The sequence below is a fragment of the Balaenoptera physalus genome, assembly GCF_965194825.1.
Source record: "Balaenoptera physalus genome assembly, chromosome: 9".
Lineage (NCBI taxonomy): Eukaryota > Metazoa > Chordata > Mammalia > Artiodactyla > Balaenopteridae > Balaenoptera > Balaenoptera physalus.
The window spans coordinates 16,002,590-16,024,158 of record NC_138888.1 but is presented as its reverse complement, the minus strand read 5'-3'; the positions used below and the strand labels follow the sequence as shown (position 1 = coordinate 16,024,158).

Here is a 21,569-nt window from a genome sequence, read left to right as displayed (position 1 = left end):
GCTCTCCAGCAGGGATGCTTCTATTGAAAGAGCTTCTGTTCCCAGAACCCCCATTGGTCTCGGTTGAGTCTGTAACTGGGTTGGGGTGATATTGACACAAGAGCCCTGCCTCAGAAATGCGTGGCACACTCAGGTTTTCCCAGACCCAGAACTAGGAAGGGAGATGCGGACCTCCCCCCCACCCCCCAAAAAAAGATCAGGGAAGGGTAGATGTTGGGTAGGAAACTGCAAGTCTCACTTCTCTTCCTATAATCTGCCAATCCCCCATTGCACATCAGAAGTGCAGTTTTTTTGCCAGAAAGTAGGAAATCGTCATCTTTGAAATAACATTACTTTCTACGCTTTGTGACTCTTAGGTCTCCTTTGCTCCCTACTCCTCCCTCTGTTCCTTTTCCCTCCTTCCCCTTCCCACCTCTTCTTCCATTTTTCTACTGTTTCCGCCTTTCTCTCTATCTCCTACTTCCCATTCCTTCTTCTTTTCCTCCCCTTCCTCCTAGTTGCTTCTTCCCCCCCTTAATTGTCAACGCATCTATGTAACTGAACTAAATTGGTTCAATACAATGTAGTATCTCACTAAATAGAATGCTTTCACATTTGCCCCCCAGGAAGAAGAAATGCCAGAAGTGGAAATTGACATTGATGAGCTTCTTGATGCAGACAGTGAAGAAGAGAGAGCTTTAAAATTACGGGTAAGCAGCATTCAAAATCTAGAACCTTTGATGGATGCTTGAATCCACTTGGGTATCCTGAGCGTGGCTTGCACTGATTCTGCCCTGGGGTGGCACTCGGGCAATGGCCGTTTGCAGAGAGAAAGCAATGGGATGCTGAGTATTCACCCTCACAAACTGCATCTCTGGTGATAAGGCAGGTCTTGACTATAGTCAGTTCTTAAAGCACCTTACAGATATGAGTTTCTCCAGCCTTAACTTCTTGGGAGAAAGATGGTTCTTTCTTTCTACTCTCCAAAGATCCGTTTGCCAGAGAAGGAAGTGATGTCCCATAGTTATATGAGAAGGAGAGGGGCTGAGCTAGAACTGGAGTATCTAAGCTCAGGCTTCTGGTCTTGCAGTAGTGGATTATATCATTCATGAAATTAATTTCTAGATAAGATTGTCTACAGTATAATTCTATTTAATAAAATATCCTTTACTGGAGTATGCTCACCTGATACAATGGATGTTGAGATGCCCCATGTCTCCTTTGTCCAGAGCAATAAAATATTTATTTCCCTTCCCAAAGGAAGTCAAATCTATCATTTTTAAATCTGCATTTGGGAGTTTCTAAAACCAATTAACCTTTGACCTGCCATTGTTCTTAATGTTTACTGATAATTACTGTTAATGGCTGTTAGTTATCACTGATGGCAAGTGATCACTAAAGGCAAGTAAAGGGCACATTTGAATGTGTTGAACGTGTTAATAATTGCTAGTGTCCCTTGAGTGGCGAACAGTCTCAGTTTAATGTTTATCTCTTGTTGGTAAATTTAGCTGGGAGAAGATAGCGTCCTAGTTTTGAAAGTTACAATACAAAAAACACAAAAACAAAAAACCAGGCGCCAGTTCTATAAAAAAATGTAATGACATAAAATTTTCTTCTTAAAAGTAAAAACTTGAAAGGGGCTTTGGCTGCCATCAGGTCAGCCCCTTTGGTTCCCAGGGGAGGACAACCAAAGCCTGCTGAGGTGTGACAGCCCACTTTGGGGTTAAGTCACAGCCAGACCCTCACTCTCCACGTCCAGTGTGATTGTCACCATCTCTTACAGGCTGTCTCAACTTAAGTGTATCCAGTTCATTATTAACCACACTGGCAGCCAGAAGGACGGGTATGTGTGTGTGCTTCTGTGTGTGTGTGTGTATTCTGAAGAGTGCAAGGCATTCGGGTACAACTTTTCGTATTTTCAGAGGACCAACAAATGCTGAAATAAAGTGTGGTTCTAGGTAGTCAATATGAAAAATTGATTTACCATGTTAAGAATAATACTATAAAGATGAAATGATTTTTGACTTCACTTTTAAAATGATACTGAATTTTAAAATAAAACTTCTGTGTATTTCATTCTAGGAAGCTCTCGTAGACTGCTACAAACCAACAGAGGTAAACAAATTACTTTTCCCAAATGCCGAGTTTGAATTGGTTTTTATTAAATCAATTTGTCTGTTTTTAAAGCTAAACCACAATAAATGGGGTGATTATGTGTATACTAAGTAGCCATTATTATCCATAAGTGAAGGGCATGTGTTTGTTTTTTAATTAATTAATTAATTAATTAATTTTTGTCTGCGTTGGGTCTTTGTTGCTGCGCGCGGGTTTTGTCTTGTTGCAGTGAGCGGGGTCTACTCTTGGTTGCGGTGCGCGGGCTTCTCATTGTCATGGCTTCTCTTGTTGCAGAGCACGGGCTCTAGGCGTGCGGGCTTCAGTAGTCGTGGCACGTGGGCTCAGTAGTTGTGGCTCGCGGGCTCTAGAGCACAGGCTCAGTAGTTGTGGCGCACAGGCTTAGTTGCTCCGGGGCATGTGGGATCTTCCCAGAGCAGGGATCGAACCCGTGTCCCCTGCATTGGCAGGCGGATTCCTAACCACTGCGCCACCAGGCAAGCCCTCACGTGTTTGAATAGTACTAACTTGCTTATTTGTAAACCTAAGCATGTCTGGTTCTGGAAGACTTAAAACTAATGGAATTGGGTGTGTTGCCTGCTTTTATATAAAAGCCAAACTTCAAAGGAAATTGTGAGAGGGTTTGGAATCATTTTAGTAAAAGTTTTAGATTTATAACTGGAGAATACATTCTATTAGGGTATAGGTATGTATTTTTTAAAAGCTTAAAGCTGATTCTGTCATTCATAATTGAGTGATTGCCTTTATTGGAAGGATAAATTTTATGCTTTGTTTGGATATTTGTCAAGCATTTAAGTATTAATGTAAAAAACAATAGATGTTAGTTTGATTAGACCAAAGCATTTAATGTATACTCTAATGACCAAAAGCATGAACAGTGTACAAATTAAGAATTTGATCAGTTATGAATATATTGGTAAAAGAGGTACTTTCAGTTTGTTCCTGTGATAAATCAGAGAAATTAGAAGATCCATCAGACGTTTTGTAGTCTATTTGCAATATCCAAGCAATGATGTTAGGACTTCTGTTTTTCTGAAGTGGTATAAATTACAAAGTGAGAGGAAACCATGCTTTTAAGAGTGTGTAAAATTTAAACGAGTGTGGGGTTTTAGGGTAATTTGGTTTGAGGTCAGTTACTTATTTGAGCTTTATTCTTACAATCTCCAGTTTTCCTTTATATTGATTACATTCTGTATTCATAGAGATTTTTAAATTTAAATTTGTTATTAAAATATATATTTTTTAATCAATGTAATACATATTCATAATTTTGAAAGCCAAAAATACTATTAGGCTTATGAAGAAAAAGTAGGAGTGTCTTTCCCACTCCTTAGTCCCCTTCCCTAGAGGTGTATATTTTATATTTACATACTATATTTATGTATTTTTATACACTAACAATTTTGGCTGTTTCTCTGCTATTTACTCTTTTATTCCTAAATATGCATTTACTACTTTTTTTTTCACTTCTTGACTTAAGAGGAAATATGATAGATCCCTCACTCTCCACACAATTCATTTCCCTCCATCCCCTCAATAAAGTTATAGAACAGTATTATTTTAAATCAGTAGTCAAGGTTCATAATATTATGATTTAAACAAATTTTTTCACTGCTAAGTCAAACAGTGAAATATGACCACTGCTCCTTTCTTGTATAGTCATTTGTTTTTCCTGGAGTTGATAACTACCTTGTCATTTATTTTTGTCCAGTACCTATTGATATTTTTTGTTAAACTCTCCAGAATCTTTGTCAAACTTGTAATATATTTTTTTGTATGCTCCAACATATAATTACTATCCCTCCATGCCAGGCTTTCTTCCTGGAGCCCCTATGCAACAATCTGGAGAAGTTATTCTCTGGGTTTACTGAGTAGCTACTGTCCTGAAAGTTCTGTTCAGATGCTTTGTTTCTTAAATCCCAGTCTTCCTCATTTTAGTTGGAGTACATCATCCAGTAGCTTTTTGAGAAAGGATGCATAAAAGGTAAATTTTTCCATCCTTGCATATATGAAAATGTATCTTGATCAATAGTTTGGATGGTGTAGAATTCTAGAATAAAATTCATTTTTAAAACTCAGTTTTAAAGGCAATATTCTACTGTTGTATTACTTCTGTTGTTAAGAAGTCTGATGCCTTTTCCATTCTCAGACCTTTGTAGGTGACCTATTCTTTTCCCTTTAGTTAACTTTTAGGATTATCTCCATATTTTGAAATTTTACAATGATATGCTCTAATGTGGGTCCTTTTCTATTCATATGCTGGGTACTTTGTAAGCTCTTTTATTTTTTAAATTTTATTGGAATATAGTTGCTTTACAATGTTGTGTTAATTTCTACTGTACAGCAAAATGAATCAGCTATACATATACATATATCCCCTCTATTTTGTATTTCCTTCCTATTTAGGTCACCACAGTGCATTAAATAGAGTTCCCTGTGCAATACAGTATGTTCTCATTAGTTATCTATTTTATAGATAGTATCAATTGTGTATATGTGTCAATCCCAATTTCCCAATTCCTCCCACCCTTGTAAACTCTTTCAGTCTGAAGATTTATGCCATTCAGTTCTTCAAAACTTGCCTTTTATTATTTATTACTTTTTCCCTCAGTGTTCTATATTTTGGCTCTCCTGTTATTTAGATGTTTTACCTTCTGGATGGGACCTCTAATTTCTTATCTTTTCCCTTCTGTTTTTCATCTCCTTGATCTTTTGTTCTACTTTCTGAGAGATTTCCCTGACTTTATCTTCTAGCCTTTTTACTGATATTTTAAAATTTCAGCTATCATATTTTTAATATCTAAGAACGCTTTTTTTTAATCACTGTCTACTATTTCATTTTAGTATTTCTTCTTATATTATGGATGCACTCATTTCTTTTTTTTTTCCTTTGAGAATATCAATCAAATGTTTTATTTTCTTTGTTTTTGTTTTCAAGATTATTCTGCCCTCTGCATTTTCTCAGAATCACCTTTTTTTCTGTCTGTTTTTGTCTGTCTTTAGTGATTCTGGGGTGTGTACCCATATTTGAATGTTAGGACCCAGTACACTGATTGGAATCTGTGTGAGCACAGCTTGTCCGTTGGTGGGTCTCACCATGGAGTGACCAGGTTGCAAATCAGATTTTTTTCAGCCTGTGTGTGTCTGGAGTAGGGGGATTCCTCATACTGTCACTATTTGAACATCTTTTTTTCTGGAGGTTTTTTTTGTTTGTTTTTTTGTTTTTTAAAGTTTGCTCCTGTTAACTCCTATCTCAGCGTTGATCATCCGATTTCAGCCTTTTTGGAAGTAAGGATGGGAAGGTGGCAGAAGACCTCACCATTTAATTCTTTGGGGACTAGAACTCCTTTATGTATAGTTAGTTGGGAAATTAATGTACAAGTTAAAACAATTAGGTATTTGGAGAGCAGTAGCAAATTGTTGTGAAGGGTTAGACAAGCTTAGTGGGATCGTACTCAGGAAAAGTGATGGATTATGCTGATGAATTAACACGTGATGAGGGGGTGGGGGATTGCTGCTGAGAGTAGATCCGGACTGGTGGGTATAGACGTGCCATTTACTCACTTTATCATTCTCTTTTTCTTCAGTTCTTCTGGGTGGAGAAGTTCATGTTTTGGTGTTTAGGTGAGAAAGGCTGGATATGCATGAGTCCCCCTCTCCCTCGAGGTTTTGCAGTGTCTAGGGAGAAAAATATTTACACTCATTCACAACAGTTAGATGAAATGCAAGGTCTTGTCCTCCTGGAACAAAAGCGTTCCTCATCCGGTCTCTGTAAGGAGGCTTATGAGATGAAAGGATATGGTATTTGAATGCTCTCAGAGTTCCAAAGGAAGAAAGAAGAAAAAAGCGCTGGAATCTACGAGTGAGCCTCTCGTGTTCCTTGTTTAGCTCATGGTTTCTAGGAATGGAAATGGTGTCAAATGCTGGGGAATTTCAGTCAAGCTCATTGATCTATTAAAGGATCATTTCAGAAAAGTTTGGGTAGTTTTGCCTTTGAGCTTACGTGCATAAGAAACAGATTTTACTGGCCCCTGGATTGTGATGATAAACGTAATAGCTTGTGTTTCCCCAGAGCTCTAGAGTTCAGATTGCGGGAACAAGCATTATCTTATTTAATCCTCACAACCATCACTTGAAGTAGAGAACTTGCGTACCTCGTCTAAGACCTCATAGCAGTGAGCAGAGAGGCCAGGGCTCAGCCCCGAGTTTCTGACACCTGATCTTGTGCTCTTTCTTTCCATCCTGCCAGTCTTCCTAAGCTGCTTGACTCGGCAAGACCTGTAGGACATTAAAGGACTTTGTCTTATCTCAGCTAAACGCCTAACAAATTAATGATGTTCTTTTTCAAGTCGTCTTCTCTGGAGGTGCTATTTTTTTGATCAAAAGAATTTTACATACAATTATTATGCCACTTTGAAGTTAGAAATGTAAGGAAGCCATCTTTGCTGACTCAGACACGTCTATTTATAGTCTCATTGCAGAGGCTGGGGTGGGGAGTGAGGGGTGGAGAGAAGGCTGGGCTTTGAATCAAGAGTCTTACACCAGCACCAGCACCAAACGTGTGTGACTTTAAGCAATTTTCTCAACCTCTCCGAGCCTCCATTTCCTCCTTTATAAAAATGGAGGTAATCATAACCACCTCCCTGGGTTTTAGTAAGGGCTGTTTGCAATGATAATTCTCTTAGTGATAAGAACAACAACAATGATAATAACAGCTCAGTCATTACTGAGCACATGCCAGGCACTGATCTAATCACATGTGTTAACTCATTTCACCTTCGCAACAGAGCTGTGAGGTTGCCGCTATGATCATCAGCTAGAGAATGTGAGACACAGAAGGCTGCATAATTTGCGTCAGGTGACATAGTAAATAAGTGGAGAAGTCAGGGTACATAGGAAAGCAAATAGCATGGAGCTTGACACTTGCTAGTTGAATCTGGTTCCATATGAGGCAGTGCTACTCCATTACATATGAAATACACAAAATGCCCAAATCCACGGGTAATGATACTCAATTTGAAGAGCAGACTTTAAAGAAGCTGCTGATTTCACAGAAGTGATATGGTTTGGGCATGTCACTTTCTGTCACAGACTTTGGGTCCATGGTTTCATCCTGTGTGGCTCCCTGGCTAATAAGAAAGGGACTCATGTGTCCCCATTTTGATTCATATTCCAAACTGTGGACCCTTGACATTTAAATCTTTCCTGACTGAGACCCTTTAGAAAACACAGCAGTATAATTGTGGCCACCACGCTAACAGATTAGTGATTAACTAGTAAGAATGGTGTTTTAATTTTTTCCCCTTGAGCAAATGCCATTTCTGATGTAGCTGATATTAAAATAGAGCTGATCTAAAGGTAGAAGAAGGATGTTTCTAGATAAAGCATGAAGAAAAGGAGTAATTTTGTTTTGGTTATTACTTGGATTTGAAGGATCCTAGTGGACATTGTAGAAATCAGGGAGAAGGATGTCGAGGCCAGCAGCTAGCCAGGCTAGAGAGGAGCTTCTTTTCTTATTTCTCACTCTTACTTTGCATGGTTTTCAAATCTCAGGATCACAGAGGAGCGCTTCCATTGTACTGGGATGGTGGACAGAAAAATGCATTTAATATGGGCTTGAGGGCATCTCTCTTACCATCTGTTAAGGGAATTGCCAGTCTTATCTGTGGACTTCTAGAAACCTCTTTTCATAGTTAAAGGTGGCTGTGCCATCGCTCTCTGATAAACATCAGATTTTTCTTTCTGATGTATTTCCTTTCTGTTATATGGAGGTCAAGGTACTACCTATCATCTTAGCAATCAAAGCCTGTAAATTGATAGGCATCAGAGCTTCACTCAGGATGACTCACTCTGTGAGTAGGTGGTGAAAGGCATCTTTGAATCCCAGTAGTCAGCTGGGTCACGGAAATGTCATGCCATGTGACGGTACAGAAGAAGGACGTCTAATTATTGTTTGCACAGAGTTTTCAAAAAGGCTGGCCTGCTCTGTTGTTCGTCCTGTGTTGGTGGTAGGAAGGCAGATTCTCCTTTGCTTTGGTGTCACAGTGACTGCATCTTACTTTTCTGACAGGCTTTGGTGATGGCCATTGTCACCTCATCCTACTCACATCAGTCCTCTATCCATTTAACATCTTAACCTGTCTTTTAAAATACTGTTCCGTTTATGTGTACATGGAAGTACTCCCAGCCCCTGATCACTGAGCTGACTGCAGCAGAGAGAAAATATAAGCTGGGAGAGGCTGGGTGAGTGACTGGAGGAGGCATGGCTTGGCATTTTATTATGTTCTCTTTATTCATTTGCTCAACAAATGTTTATTGAAATCTGTGTGCCCGTAACTAATCTAGGGACTTAGGGTAGTGAATATGTGATTGTTAAAAACAATCTCTTAGAAGGACACAGCCAACTATGGTGAGAATTTCAATGCTCAAAGAATATTAAAATAGGAATAAAAGGACAGAAATGCCAGGGTGTCAGCTTATCCCATGGTTCTCTAAGTTAGGAACCGGTTGCTTAATGGAGAGTGATTTTAGGGGATCTGTACTTTGCTAGAAAAAGCAGAAGAGGCAGGCTACATGCAGGGAAATCTTTTCATCTGGCTTCTCATGGGGTTTCCTCAAAAACGACAGCAGTTTTGGGCTGGGATGAGGAACAGAACTTGAATGTGAGATTAATGAGTTGAAATCTACCCTTTGAAAGCTGTCACCTTCAGAACGATGTTTCTGAAAAGTGAGAATTGGGAAATTACAAAGAAGGACCCAAATCAATGAGAATGATATTCTAGTGGTTGGAGCCATTGGTGATGAGAGCCTAATTATGTCTTAGTGTAATTAGACAGGTAAATAATAAAGAGTTGGGATTCATTAGCCAGAAACATGGGAAGCTTTACCTATGGCCCGAAGGATTTTAGTCCCAGTATGTCAGTTGCTCACACACGTTCATTAGGCCTCCCCTGACCAGGGAAAAAGAGCCAGGATGTGCTGGAGCTGGCATTTGGACACATTTTGAGTCGACATCCTGTGCTCTGTCTACTTCTCACTGCCTTTCTCTTAATTCTTACTAGGTGAGCACAAGCTCTACTTGGGAGTATTTATAAATCTGATTATGATTGTCTTTATTGAGGAAAATCAACCCTGAAATATTAGGAAAGCTTGCCAAAGACATGTAGTCACGGAGCAAAACTCGGCATTTATTTCCTGGTCTTATTCAGCACTCTGCAGTGTTAGGGGATGGGCCACAAGACCATCCTCACTTCTGACACCAGTTGCAAGTTCCAAGGTCCCCAAGACCATACTCATGTTTGACAATTTGCTAGAAGGACCCACAGAACTCACTGAAAGTTGTCATACTCACAGTTAAGTTTTATTACAGTGAAAGGCTATAGATTAAAATCAGCCAAGGGGAGAGATACTTGGGACAGAATCCAGGAAATTCAAATGCAGAGCCTCAGGCTGTTCTCTCCCAGTGGTGTCATGGACGGTGTTGATTCCCTCAGCCGTGATGTGTGTGTTATGTACAGAGTAGCCAATGAGGGAAGCTCACCTGAGCCTGGGGCTCCAGTGTTTTTATTGGGACCTGGTCACATAGACATGGTTGACTGTGCATGTAGCTAAGCTCAGTCTCCAGACCCTGGGGATATAGAGCTGATACCACATGACCTGAAGTCCCCCACCCCGCCCCGCCACCGAAATCACACTGTTAGACTCTCTTGCATGGCCCAAGGTCCCCGGGTAAAGACCAGACCTCCTTTAGGGCAAGGTTAAATTCTTTACTACATTCTTAGAAGCAGGATGACCATAAGAATAATGATAATGATGATGACAACAGTAATTGCAATAAAACATGAGGAAAGAAGAAAGAGATGCCATTATAGGAAGACCACATGCATCTTGCCTTTTTGGATGTTTCCCCCCTCCGACCTCCCCCCCAAGAAATTAATGATTGTTATTTTATAAAAGACTTGGTGGAGGAGGTACAGGCTTTAAAGGGCAGTGGACCTTTAAATGGTTGGCATTTTCCAGTGATTGATTGTGATTTTATGGCCTTTTCTTTTTCCATTAAATTCAGAATGAATGATCATGTTTTAAAAGCTCATCAACCCTATATTAAAAACAGCTTTACATTCTTTCGTGTTTAGACTTAAATGGACAGAAGAAAAAATATGAGTTAAAGACAATTTGACACATGACTTTTGGATTTCTATATCTTTAGCAAAGGGAGTCACAATCAAAGAAGCAAGTCTCAAACAGTTTAGAAATGGGTTTCTTTCATTTAGACAAGATTCATGTATTTGTAGTAAATAATATTGTTCTTCATTGATAATGGGACCCATGATGAAAGTAGTTTCCTTAGTGATTATAGAGTGGGAGATTATAATTTTGCCGAATTTACTCCATTGATTATTTACTGTGGTTGGATTACTTATGTGGACCTTATGTTGAGTGAATTGCAAGTGTACAGATTGTGAGAAACCCATTAGTAAGTGAAGGAAGAATTAAATGCCAGTAAGGTTGAATCTGGTGAGGGCAAATGAACTGTTCTGCTGTATATAAACCAAGGTTAGAATCTGGGTACAAAATAAATTAATCTAAGAGCAGTGGTCTGAACCTCTAAAATAGATTAATGCGACTGCTCTCACCAGCAGAACAAATTAATCTTTAATAGTGGATAGTCAAGAAAATAAACAGAATAATGTCAGTGGTTTTAAGTTGAAGGCGGGGGAACCAGGATGCAGTTAAGACCTTCAGGAATTCTTGTTGGCAGAAGTCATTATAAGCACAGCAGGCACAAACCCTCACCCAAAGCAGATTCATAAACCTCTTTTCAGATAATGAAAAACAGGATCAGTTCTGGTGTGCCCTGTCAGCAAACGAACCCCTCTAAAGACAAACCCTCTCCCTTCCCCCCGAAAAAGCGGGGGAAATGAAGTATTTCAGTGATGAGTGGTGATGGCACTTGTGGTGCTGAATAATGCCAGTGACTGCAGAGAGCAACTCCCAGCGTCACACAGGGATGGGGTCGCCCCCGAAGCTGTGTTCGTCAGGGCTGATTCACTGCGTGCCCCTTTGGCCTCCTGTGTGACCCCGATATTCAAGCCAATGACAGTTTACAGTGTGATTTTTAAATGCTTAGCCAGTTCTTCTGGTGAGGACATTTTACCATTTGGAACAGTTTTCAGGTGTTGCCATCACGTTTGAAAAGAGGTACGTACTACCTACCCTTCCATTGTTCTAACGTATCTAATCTTTGTTGGATCTAGAAATTCTTCTCATAGAGCCTGGTGACTCTAGTTCACGATACTGTATTGTATGTTTGAAAGTTGGTAAGAGGGTAGATCTTAAAAGTGTTCATCGTAAGAAAAAAATTGTAATTCTTTGTGGTGATGGGTGTTAACTAGACTTGCCGTCATGATTATTTCGCAGTATATACATATATTGAATCATTGCGTCGTACTCCTGAAACTAGTATAATGCTATATGTCCATTACATCTCAATTTAAAAAAAAAGAAATTCTTCTTTCTCCACCCGATCACTACTTGCCTGATTGCCATGTCATCTGTTGAATGTCAGGCTTTTTGGAAGAAGCGTCAGGTAGCTATGTAAAACGTGTGCGAGGTGACTTAATTTGCCGTCGTTTGGCAGTGAGGCTCAGGACCAGGAGCAGATGGGCCCTGTGAATGTGCAGTTTTAGGAAATGACTAGTGCATTGATTGGGGTGACAAAGAGGAGTCGCTGACCCCCATGGATCCCAGCCTTCAGAACCCTCCCCTGCTGTTTCTCTTCACCCCAGTCGGTACTCCGTGTAAGGGGTGGGTGGTATTTTTCTGGCAAGTAGGTAGAGCTTCCAGCGTTCTGCTGGGTGCCCTTATTCGGAGCTTGCATGATCTACACAATCACTGTGGTTGGTGGCACCATTCACCGAGCTGCGGTTTTAAGCATTTCTTTGGAAAGTCCTTTTGTCAGGAAATACTTCTAATCAAAGGGCTACCGCATAATATCCATTTATCTTGTTTATCTTTTCCAATGACTTGAAATGCTTGAAAGAAAACGAGTGCAGTTTAATCATGCACAGAGCAGCGACTTACAATGATACCCTGCTTTCTCCTTTTCCCCCTTTCCGTTGGACCCACCTTCCTTAAAGCAGAGCAGTGTCATGACTGAGTGTAACGGATGAATCACTTCACTTTGAGCGACCAGGGAAGGGTCCCTGACGCCTGCCTATGGAGTTAATTACAAAACGCGCGTCCATCTGCCGCCTCTGGCGCAGACCCCAGCAGGCAGGAGGGGGTGGCAGCTGAAAGCCACGGGGCCCAGGAGGGATCCGGGACAAGAGCTCAGAGAGAGTGTGGCCTCTGCGAGGCCACGCCCTGTGCCAGCGCCACACGGCCAAAACTCCAGAGCGAGGAGGGACCTTTGTGTTCTCATGATGCTGCCAGATCCCTTCAGAAGTGTACTTTGGCTTCTTTCTCTCTTAGGAGTCTCTCCGTAAATCAGGTGGCCGCATGTCATGTAAAGTCAGGTTTCCAGGGTCACTAGAAATGTTTCTTTTCTTTCTGTTGCTTCTTTGATCTCTTCTGTATGTGTGTGCGCGCGCGCATGCCTCCCTGACCCCCCCACCGCCAGCATCCTAGGCTCCGCTCTTCCCCAAGTGCTTCTCCTTTTCCCTAACTCCCCCAGGTGGCCTAATGTTCCAGTGCTGAAAGGAGAACCTCTAGATCCTTCCTCCATGGTAGCTGGAGCCAGTTGATACTTTGTACAATTCCACCCTCCCCCATTGATATACAAAGATTCTCGTGTTGCCTCTCTCTGCTACTTCACTTTAACGCCTCAGCTGTATGAATTAATTGCTTCATACACACATTTCTTTACTTTTCAAACCTTTGCCGAGCACCTCCTGTGTATTAAGCACCATGCTAGGAAGACAAAGAGGAGTTGGATCCTTGCAACCAAGTAGGGGTGACAAGTGTGCACATGGATTATCTCGCATGCTTTTTTTTTTTTTTTTTTATAAGTTTTTTTTTTTTTTTTAATTTTTATTTATTATTTTTGGCTGTGTTGGGTCTTCGTTTCTGTGCAAGGGCTTTCTCTATTTGCGGCGAGCGGGGGCCACTCTTCATCGCGGTGCGCGGGCCTCTCACCGTCTCGGCCTCTCTTGTTGCGGAGCACAGGCTCCAGACGCGCAGGCTCAGCAGGTGTGGCGCACGGGTCTAGCCGCTCCGCGGCATGTGGGATCTTCCCAGACCAGGGCTCGAACCCGCGTCCCCTGCATTGGCAGGCAGACTCCCAACCACTGCACCACCAGGGAAGGCCCTCGCATGCTTTTTAACTATATAAATGATACTTTGCAAGTTTTCTTCTTCAGCCTGCTTATTGGGCCCAACATGAGATTTCTGAGATTTGTCCATGTCGATACAGGAGGCTCTAGTTTATTCATTTTTATTGCATTCCTGTGCAGTAACATTTTAAAAAATGTGTATAGTCATCCTTATTATAATTCATGAATACATCGGAAACCGACATGGATCTCTTTAGTAAGACATCTAGATTCCCATGGGCATCTGCTTTCCACTCGTTAGAAAATCCTCCGTTATTAGAGAATGGTAAAAAAGGCCAATATCTCAGTGTCATTATGACAAGTCTTCACCTCATAGGAAACCTGAAAGGGTCGCTGGGCCTCCCAGGTCCTGAGACTATACTGTCTTAGCAGACCTGCCCACACTCAAGTGTCTTCTGGAATTCCTTATAAATTTCAGTGGGCATCTGGGCAACAGAACATTCTATTACTCTGCTGGCTTTTAAGGTGCGGTTCCAGGGTTAAATAATTGTGCCCAAACTTAACATTTGCAAACTGTCCAGGCTTATCTTCCAAAAATAGTGTATTACTCACTTTACCAACTCTCCTTGCCAAGTAAAGGACCCCAAAGCATTAAGTGTTAACTGCAAAGAAGTTAGGCGAGGCTGCTCTGCTCTCCCCAAATCAAGTTTTTTGGAATCCCAAGAGAATGCAAGTACTGCAAATGCAGGGCAATAGTCTTTCCCGAAAAAAAGCAATAACATTCTTATGTACTAATATACTATAATACACTTATCCTCTCTTCTGCTGATACTCACTTAGGCTGTCTTTATTCACAGACAACATGATTGTCTATGTAGAAAATCCAATAGAGTGTACAAAAAAGTTACTAGAACTAATAAGTGAGTTCAGCAAGCTTGCAGGATGCAAGATAAATATTTAAAAATCTATTGTATTTCTATATACTAGCAGCAAACAATAAAAAATTGAAATAAATGCACACCAGTCACAATAACATAAATATTAAATATTGAATACTTAGGAATAAATCTGACAGGAGATGTGTAATATTTGTACACTGAAGACCACAAAATGTTGCTTAAACCAGACTTAGATGGGTGTAGAGATACACCGTTTTCATGGGTGAGAAGATTCATTATTGTTAAGATGTCAGTTCTCTCCAAATTGATCTATAGATTTAATGCAGTCTCAGTGAGAACCCAGCAGGTTTTCATTGGTAGGCATTTACAAGCTAAATAATTCTAAAATTATTAAGGAAATTTATAGGACCTAGAATAGTTTTGAAAAAGATTAATAAATTTGGCTGATTAACATTACCTGATTTTAGGACTTCTTATAAAAATCTATACTTATCAAGACTGTGGTATTGGTGTAAGGACAGACACATAAACAGATCAATGACCCAGCCATTCCACTCCTAGGTATTTACCCAAAATAAATGGAAGCATATTTCATACAAAGACTTGTATGTGATGTTTCAGCAACTTTATCTGTAATAGCCCCAAACTGGGAATAACTCAAACTTCCATCAACAGGTGGATGGGTAAACAAATTGTGATACTTCTCTAAAGTGGAATGCCACTTGGCAGTAAAAAAGAAATGAACTATTAATACATGCAACAGTATCACTGAACCTCAAAATAATTATGCTGAGCTAAAGAAGCCAGACTAAAAAGTATATAGTGTTACAATTCTGTTTATAGAAAACTCAAGAAAAATGCAAACTAATCTATAGTGACAGAAAACAGATCAGTGTTTTCCTGGGGTAGGAGGAATAGGGGGAGGAGGGAAGGATTGCCAAGGGAAATGAAGAAACTGCTGGAGGTATTGGATAGGTCCATTATGTTCACTGTAGCGATGGTATGCTCATAGTAATTTTATACTTTAAATATGTCTAATTTATGGCATAACAATTATATTTTAATAAAGCTGTTTACAGAAAAGTCCCTGGAATCCTTTTAGTGTTGGGGGCTTCTATCCCAACCATTCTACTGAAACTTCTCTCCTCCAGGACACAGTGGCCCCTTTTCTTGCCTAATCCAATAGCTTTGTCTTTGACTGACTCAACCTCTCATCAGCAATTCCTTCTGTTGGCTTTAACCGCACACTTTCTTCACAATATTGTAAATCAACTATACTTCAATTTTAAAAAATTTTTAAACATTTTAAAAATAAAGTAAAACAGCACACTTTCTTGAGTTCTCCACTATCTCATTGGTTCTTCTTTTTAAGGTGTCTTTGCTGGCTCCAACTCTTTTGCCAGATCTCACTTGTTAGAGGGCCTCCGGCCTTGGTTTTGGCCTTTTCTTCCTCTCTATCTACACTTTCCTCCAAAGTGTTCTCATCTGGTTTTGTGATGCCAAGTATTGTCATCTTGTGCTGTTCGACAGAATTTTCCGAGATGATGGAAAAATCCTGTATCTGCATTGTCCGATATGGTAGCCACTAGATGTATATAGTTACTGAGTATTTGAAATGTGGCTACTGTGACCAACGAAGTGAATTTTAATTTTTATTTATTTTAATTAGTTTAAATTGAAATAGCCACATGTGGTTAGGGGCTGCTGTATTGAATAGCCTGGGTCTAGATCATTGTGTTTACAAACTATGGGTGGTAACCATTAAGTGGTCTTGACCTGTATTTTTTTCAAAATATGAAATAGAATAGAAAGTATCTTACATGTAGTAAAAGTTATGTTTTTACATAAAACTGTTGTTTCCTTCTTGCATCTCTGTGTACTAGGTTGCTATAACCATGGATAGATCACATAGAGATTTTTAGGGTTTTTTGTTTGTTTTTGTTTTTAGGTGAAAGCCACTGATCTAGATGCTGGTGATGCCCATATTTATGTCTTCAGCCATGAGCTGAGACCTGAAGTTACATTTATCTGACTTCTTGACATTTACCCTCAGGTACCTACTAGGCAACTCAAGTCTGTAAACTTGTTGTTTTTTCCCTCCAGTTATCCCCCGTCTCAGTAATCATCACCGCCCTTCTGCCAGTGTTCTGCTGAGGATCAGCGACCTTAATTTCCTTTTTTCCTGTTCCTGCTCCCTGCACCTGCTCCCACTTTCAGTCCAGCAGCAAGGTCTAGGCTCTGCCTCTGAAATGGATCTCCGATCTATACCCATTTATTTCCATTTTGGCTTCCGTGGACTTACTCTAAGCCACTGGCATCCCTTGTCTGGACCATTGCAACAGCTCCAAACTGATCTCTCTTTCACTCTTGTCTTCATAAAACTCATTCTCCGCATAGCAGCCAAAGGGGATCTTTGAAAACCCTAAACCAGACGATGTTGCTTCTCTACTTAAAGCCTCCAGTGGTCTCCCATTACACCGAGGATACTCCCTCGTGGCCTCCCTGTGGCCTACAAGGCCCTGATGAGCTAGCCCTCGCACCTCCAGCGTGGCGCCCGTCATGCTCACCTTGGCCTTTCTGCACCCGGAACACCCACGTCCTTGCTTGTTTCTCTGCGATGACTCTGCACACGTGCCATGACCCAGACCCCCAGATCTTCTTCAAGCTGGCTCTCTTTATTAATTCAAGTTTCAACTCAGAAGTCATTTCTTCAAAGGGGCAGTCCTTCTTTGGCTAAATTAGTGTCCCCAACCCAAGTCCGAGTGATCTGTTTTGGAAGTGAGTGACATATGTTGTTACTTATATAAAGTATTTTTGAGTAATATAAGCCAAGACCCATCAGTCAGTATTTTTGATTCGAGATCCTTGCATCTTCTTTGAGAATCATCTGTGATCAACGGAATCTTTCTGTGCAAGTGGTGTTATCAAGTTTCTCTCTGAAGAATCAATATTGGTCTTGTTATTTTTTAACTTAGCTGAGCATCTCATTATGCAAATTTATTGAATGGTTTAAAATATGTACAATACAGTTATATTAAGTTATGGACATATAAATTGCATTAATATAAAACTTAAAATTAGAGTTTTTCATTAATGTCAATATATCATAAATATAAGATGCATTATTTAAACTTTTTAATCACTGAGATTTATGTACAGCATGACCAGTTTTTGGAGAAAATTTGAATTTGATTTAAATGACCAAATCGCTTTTCTCTTGAAGAAGAAACGTCTGTAGCTTAGGGTACATTATTCCTTATGTGATTTTAGTCTTTATTTTTATAATGGTCTTTATGAAAAATATGTTATTAAAATAGTGCAGAAATATGACCAGAGTTAAGATAAATGGCAAGGTTTGTGGTTTTGACCTTTGCTTCAAAAAAAAAAAAAAAGAAAGGAAAGGAAAACTACACTCCAGTGCTGAAATTTTCACAGCAGTCATTTGAGTAAGAGATTGCAAAAACAATGAAATTAAAACTGTATGCTCAGTATCCTATGTATTGTTTAAACCACATGGTAAAGGGGGCAACAGGAAATGCATTTAACTTTACAAAATGAAAATTTAATATAAGTGGGGAAAATGTAAGTGGGGAAATTTGACATTATTTCATCCTAGAAAGTTCTTAAATTAGATAAAAGTAGTGTTCAGAAAACTAAAATAGGGTGTCATTTTACCTCCCGTGTATTCCATTGTGTCCAAGTTCAGAAACAGTGGTGATTAAAATGTTTATGTCCTTTGACCTACTACTGGATAGCTCTCCAAAGGGAATAATCCAAATTGCAGAGAGAGATTTATACACAAAGATGTTAATTGTGGCATTATTTATAATTTTGAAAAGCCAGGAACCAACCGAATATCCAGTGATGGAGGAATTAAGCAGACTGTAGAACATCCCTATAATAAAGGACCGTATAACCATTAAAATTAATTTTTAAAAAGACTAATGTTGTGGGAAAAAGCCTTGGCATAATGCTAAGTGAAAAAAAGATATATTTATACAGTATGATCTTAATTAGGTAAAAATAATTTCTGTTGAAGAAAATATGTTAATAGTGGTTCATTCTGAAGAATAATTGTTGCTGGTTTGTATTTTCCAGGTTTTCTAGAAAAAGCACATGTTACTTTTATAATAGCAAAAAGATTATTAAGAAAAGAAATCGTGGTGGCTAATAAAATACTAACTATTTAAGCATATTGTGTTTTAGAGCTGGAGAGAAGCACAGGGACCATTTAGTCTGGGTGCTATGCCTAGGGGTTGTAATTGGTAGGCGAGATTGTCTGAGAGCTGTTTTTCAGAGGCCGTAACGGAGAGGAAGGCTCCTTAGTGTTTTCGCTCTGGGATGCCCTTACTGTGCGCAGTTCTGTCGTGCACTGGCTGTCGTTTGCTGATCAGAAAGTCTGACTGGCTGTCAGCTTTGCTTCAACAAATATAAAAAAGGAGGACAAAGTAATTGTTATCTAATAAATGTGACATTTGGTAGGCAAAAACTTTAATACATGAGGCAACAATGAAAGATTGCTGAGGGTTTAAAGTGGGAAGCGTTCTAGGTTGTCATTTAATCTTTGGGGTTTCATCCATGAATAGTCACGACACCATTTTAGTGGGTCTCCCCCAGCATTACCTTTTAAACGAAATTAGAACAGAATAGGAACGATAGGGTGCATGGCATATAGTAAGTATTCATTCTTTAAATTCTTACTTCAGGTATGTTTTTGTATGTACTGGGCTGTAAATGTAAACGTGTCTGTTTTTCTTTTCAAACTGTGATTTGTAGCCAAATAAAGTCAAGAGACTCTTACTGTGATCTAGACCAGTGGTTCTCAGTAATATTCTGAGACCAGAAGCATAGGTGTCGCCTGGGAGCTAGTTAGAAATGCAAATTCTCAGGCCGCACCCCAGACCTACTGAGTCAGTAACTCTGGGAGTGGGCCCAGCACTCTTTGGTTTATATAATAAGGTCCCCCCCCCAACCGGTGATTCTGATGTGCACTCAAATTTGAAGACCACTGGTCTAGCCTTGCTATTTCAGGTGTGGTCCAGAGACTAACGCTGGCATCACTTGGCAGCCAGTTGGAAATGCAAAATCTTCAGCCCCAACCAGACCTACTCATTCAGAATCTACATGCTCCCCAGGTGATTTGTATGCACGGATTAAAGATTTAGTAAAGGTTGGGAGGAATTGATCTAAACCACATAGGCCTTCAGGGGCCAAGTGGTTAATGTCAGTGAGTAAAGGCAGCTTGGTTTTCTCTCTAAAGAGTACAACAGTGAGAAGGCAGGATGGTGTGAAGGTTAAGCATCTTCATTTGTTTAAAAATGTCCTATATTGTACCAGTTGAGTTAACACACCCAACTAAGCTCATCAACTAAGGTTAACTGCAGTTGACATCAATGACTTCAAGCAGATTTTAAACCCAAATTTTAATAGCATGACCCCCTCATATAACTTCTTCTGATCTCTTAGGAATTTATCAAGGAGCTGCTCTCCCGGGTAAGAGGCATGAGGAAACTGAGCCCCCCGCAGAAGAAGACTGTATAATTCCGGACCAGGTGGAACTCTCCTGGAGACCCATGAAGGGATTTCGACTTCACGAAGACTTTTATTAAAGAATAGTTGTCCTTATGAGCAACTTTTTTGGGGGTAGGGAGGGGTGGTATCTATTAGACATTTATTCAAGAACATTACTTTTTTTTGGTTGTTTTTAAAGGTTTTGTTGGTGTGATATTTTAATAGCAAAGACATCACCACTCTGGTTTCAGCCCAACCAGGGATTAACAAACCAGGCAGACATGCAGGGCTGGGCTGGGCCAGGCATCTTCTTGGAGAAACCAGATGTTTAGGGCCTAACTATACAGGGATGATGGTTTTCTTAGGCTTTTTTCTTAAGTTGTACATTTGACCCAGAGGTTGAATTTCTCGTGCTTGTATATATCTTCAGGCAACTAAGTTAACATGTTGATGTGAGTTTTATTTCACATTGATGGAATAAACTTGTGGTTGTCCTTTCATTGGAGGTCACGGCACGTATGTTTTCAAGAGGCCACTAGGTATTCTTTGTGTGAGTGCTGGAGACCTACAACATTCACTTTATGCACCAAAGTGAAAGAATTCAGTGTATCCGTTATTTTAATGAGCTACACTACAACAATGTGGAGTTGGTCAAGGGCTTAATTTATGGACTTTGTATTATTTTGTTAATCGGATGCTTTGCCAGGTTATGTACTTATTGCCTCATTTGTGGTATTATTCAAGTTTCCTGAACCCTTTCTTTGAATGTTTATTCAGATTTCTAGAGAAATGCCCATGCTACCTGAGTGGTGTTTTGCAGTGGAACAAGGAAGCGCCGTGTAGCAATTCATTCTCTGCTTTCAACCAAATACTGTGTTATTATTCTCTCTCCATGAAAGCAGGTCATAAGGAAGTGAGCAGATTAAGTTTCTTCCTCCTTAGAAGTAGATCTGGTCACTTCGGTGCCCGGGCAGCATCAGACCAGGGTGTAAAAGGGAGAAAGCCTCACCTCCTCTCAAGAAAGTGGATACAGGAGCATTTGCTGGTTTGGAAGCGTGGTGGAGATTTCATTTCTGGCTTCTCTCAGTGGCATATGGTTAGGACTCTGGCCCTGACTGTGCACCCTGATCCCTTTGCTTGGAGCGGAGCCTGGGATGCCTGCCCTGCCCCTCTCAGTTCTATACCAGCTCCTTGGAGAAGGATCAAAATGCAGATGGATGTGGGCGGGGTCAAAGGTCAGAGGAGAAACTCTTGCTTTCCTCCAGGAGGTCCCCACTGCGTCCCCACAGAAACCACGCATACTGTAAGGTGTCTCTAGGTGGCCCTGTCAGAGGACAGGGGTCAGGCATTTTATATCAAGGGTGCTCAGAACATATTTTATTTTTTAAAAGAACTATGTTTGTGAATTTTACGTACACTGGCAAGCTTTTGAAAATGTATTTAATTTTGTAATGTTTACCAATGATTTATTTACAAGCTATTTACGCAAATAAATGAAGCTGCTTACAGTTCTGCTTACGTGTTTGCCTTGGAAAGAACAACATTGACGTGATGATTTCACTTTGTCAGATGCTCTGCAGACAAGGGTACCAAGCACCTCTCTCTAGCTTTTCATTTTCAGGTCTTTGGTCATTTGATCCTAGACCTCCCCTGAGGTGTCTCCAGATCAGGCAGTGAAAACAAAGGGGCCGGGACACGTTCCCGGCTTGAGAAGGAAACAGAAAGTGACTCTGTGCCCTTGGCCCTGCCTGCCTCTCTCAGGCCATGCCCCTTG

At 40.2% G+C, this 21,569-nt stretch overlaps 1 protein-coding gene across 2 annotated transcripts in view; it reads left to right on the top strand.

Annotated features, from left to right (window-relative positions):
* The window catches only part of PPP1R14C (protein phosphatase 1 regulatory inhibitor subunit 14C), an 86,515-nt gene extending 65,212 nt beyond the window's left edge, over positions 1-21,303 (top strand). The window contains exons 2-5 of one of the 2 annotated variants that reach the window (XM_082474996.1): positions 606-689; positions 2,062-2,094; positions 16,233-16,337; positions 19,751-21,303. In XM_082474996.1, coding sequence (XP_082331122.1) covers positions 606-689; positions 2,062-2,094; positions 16,233-16,316 — 201 coding nt within the window. In that variant the 3' untranslated portion in view covers positions 16,317-16,337; positions 19,751-21,303. The remainder of the gene's footprint in view (positions 1-605; positions 690-2,061; positions 2,095-16,232; positions 16,338-19,750) is intronic. The other variant, XM_082474997.1, reaches the window with a different exon arrangement.
* The last annotated feature ends 266 nt before the right edge of the window (positions 21,304-21,569 follow it).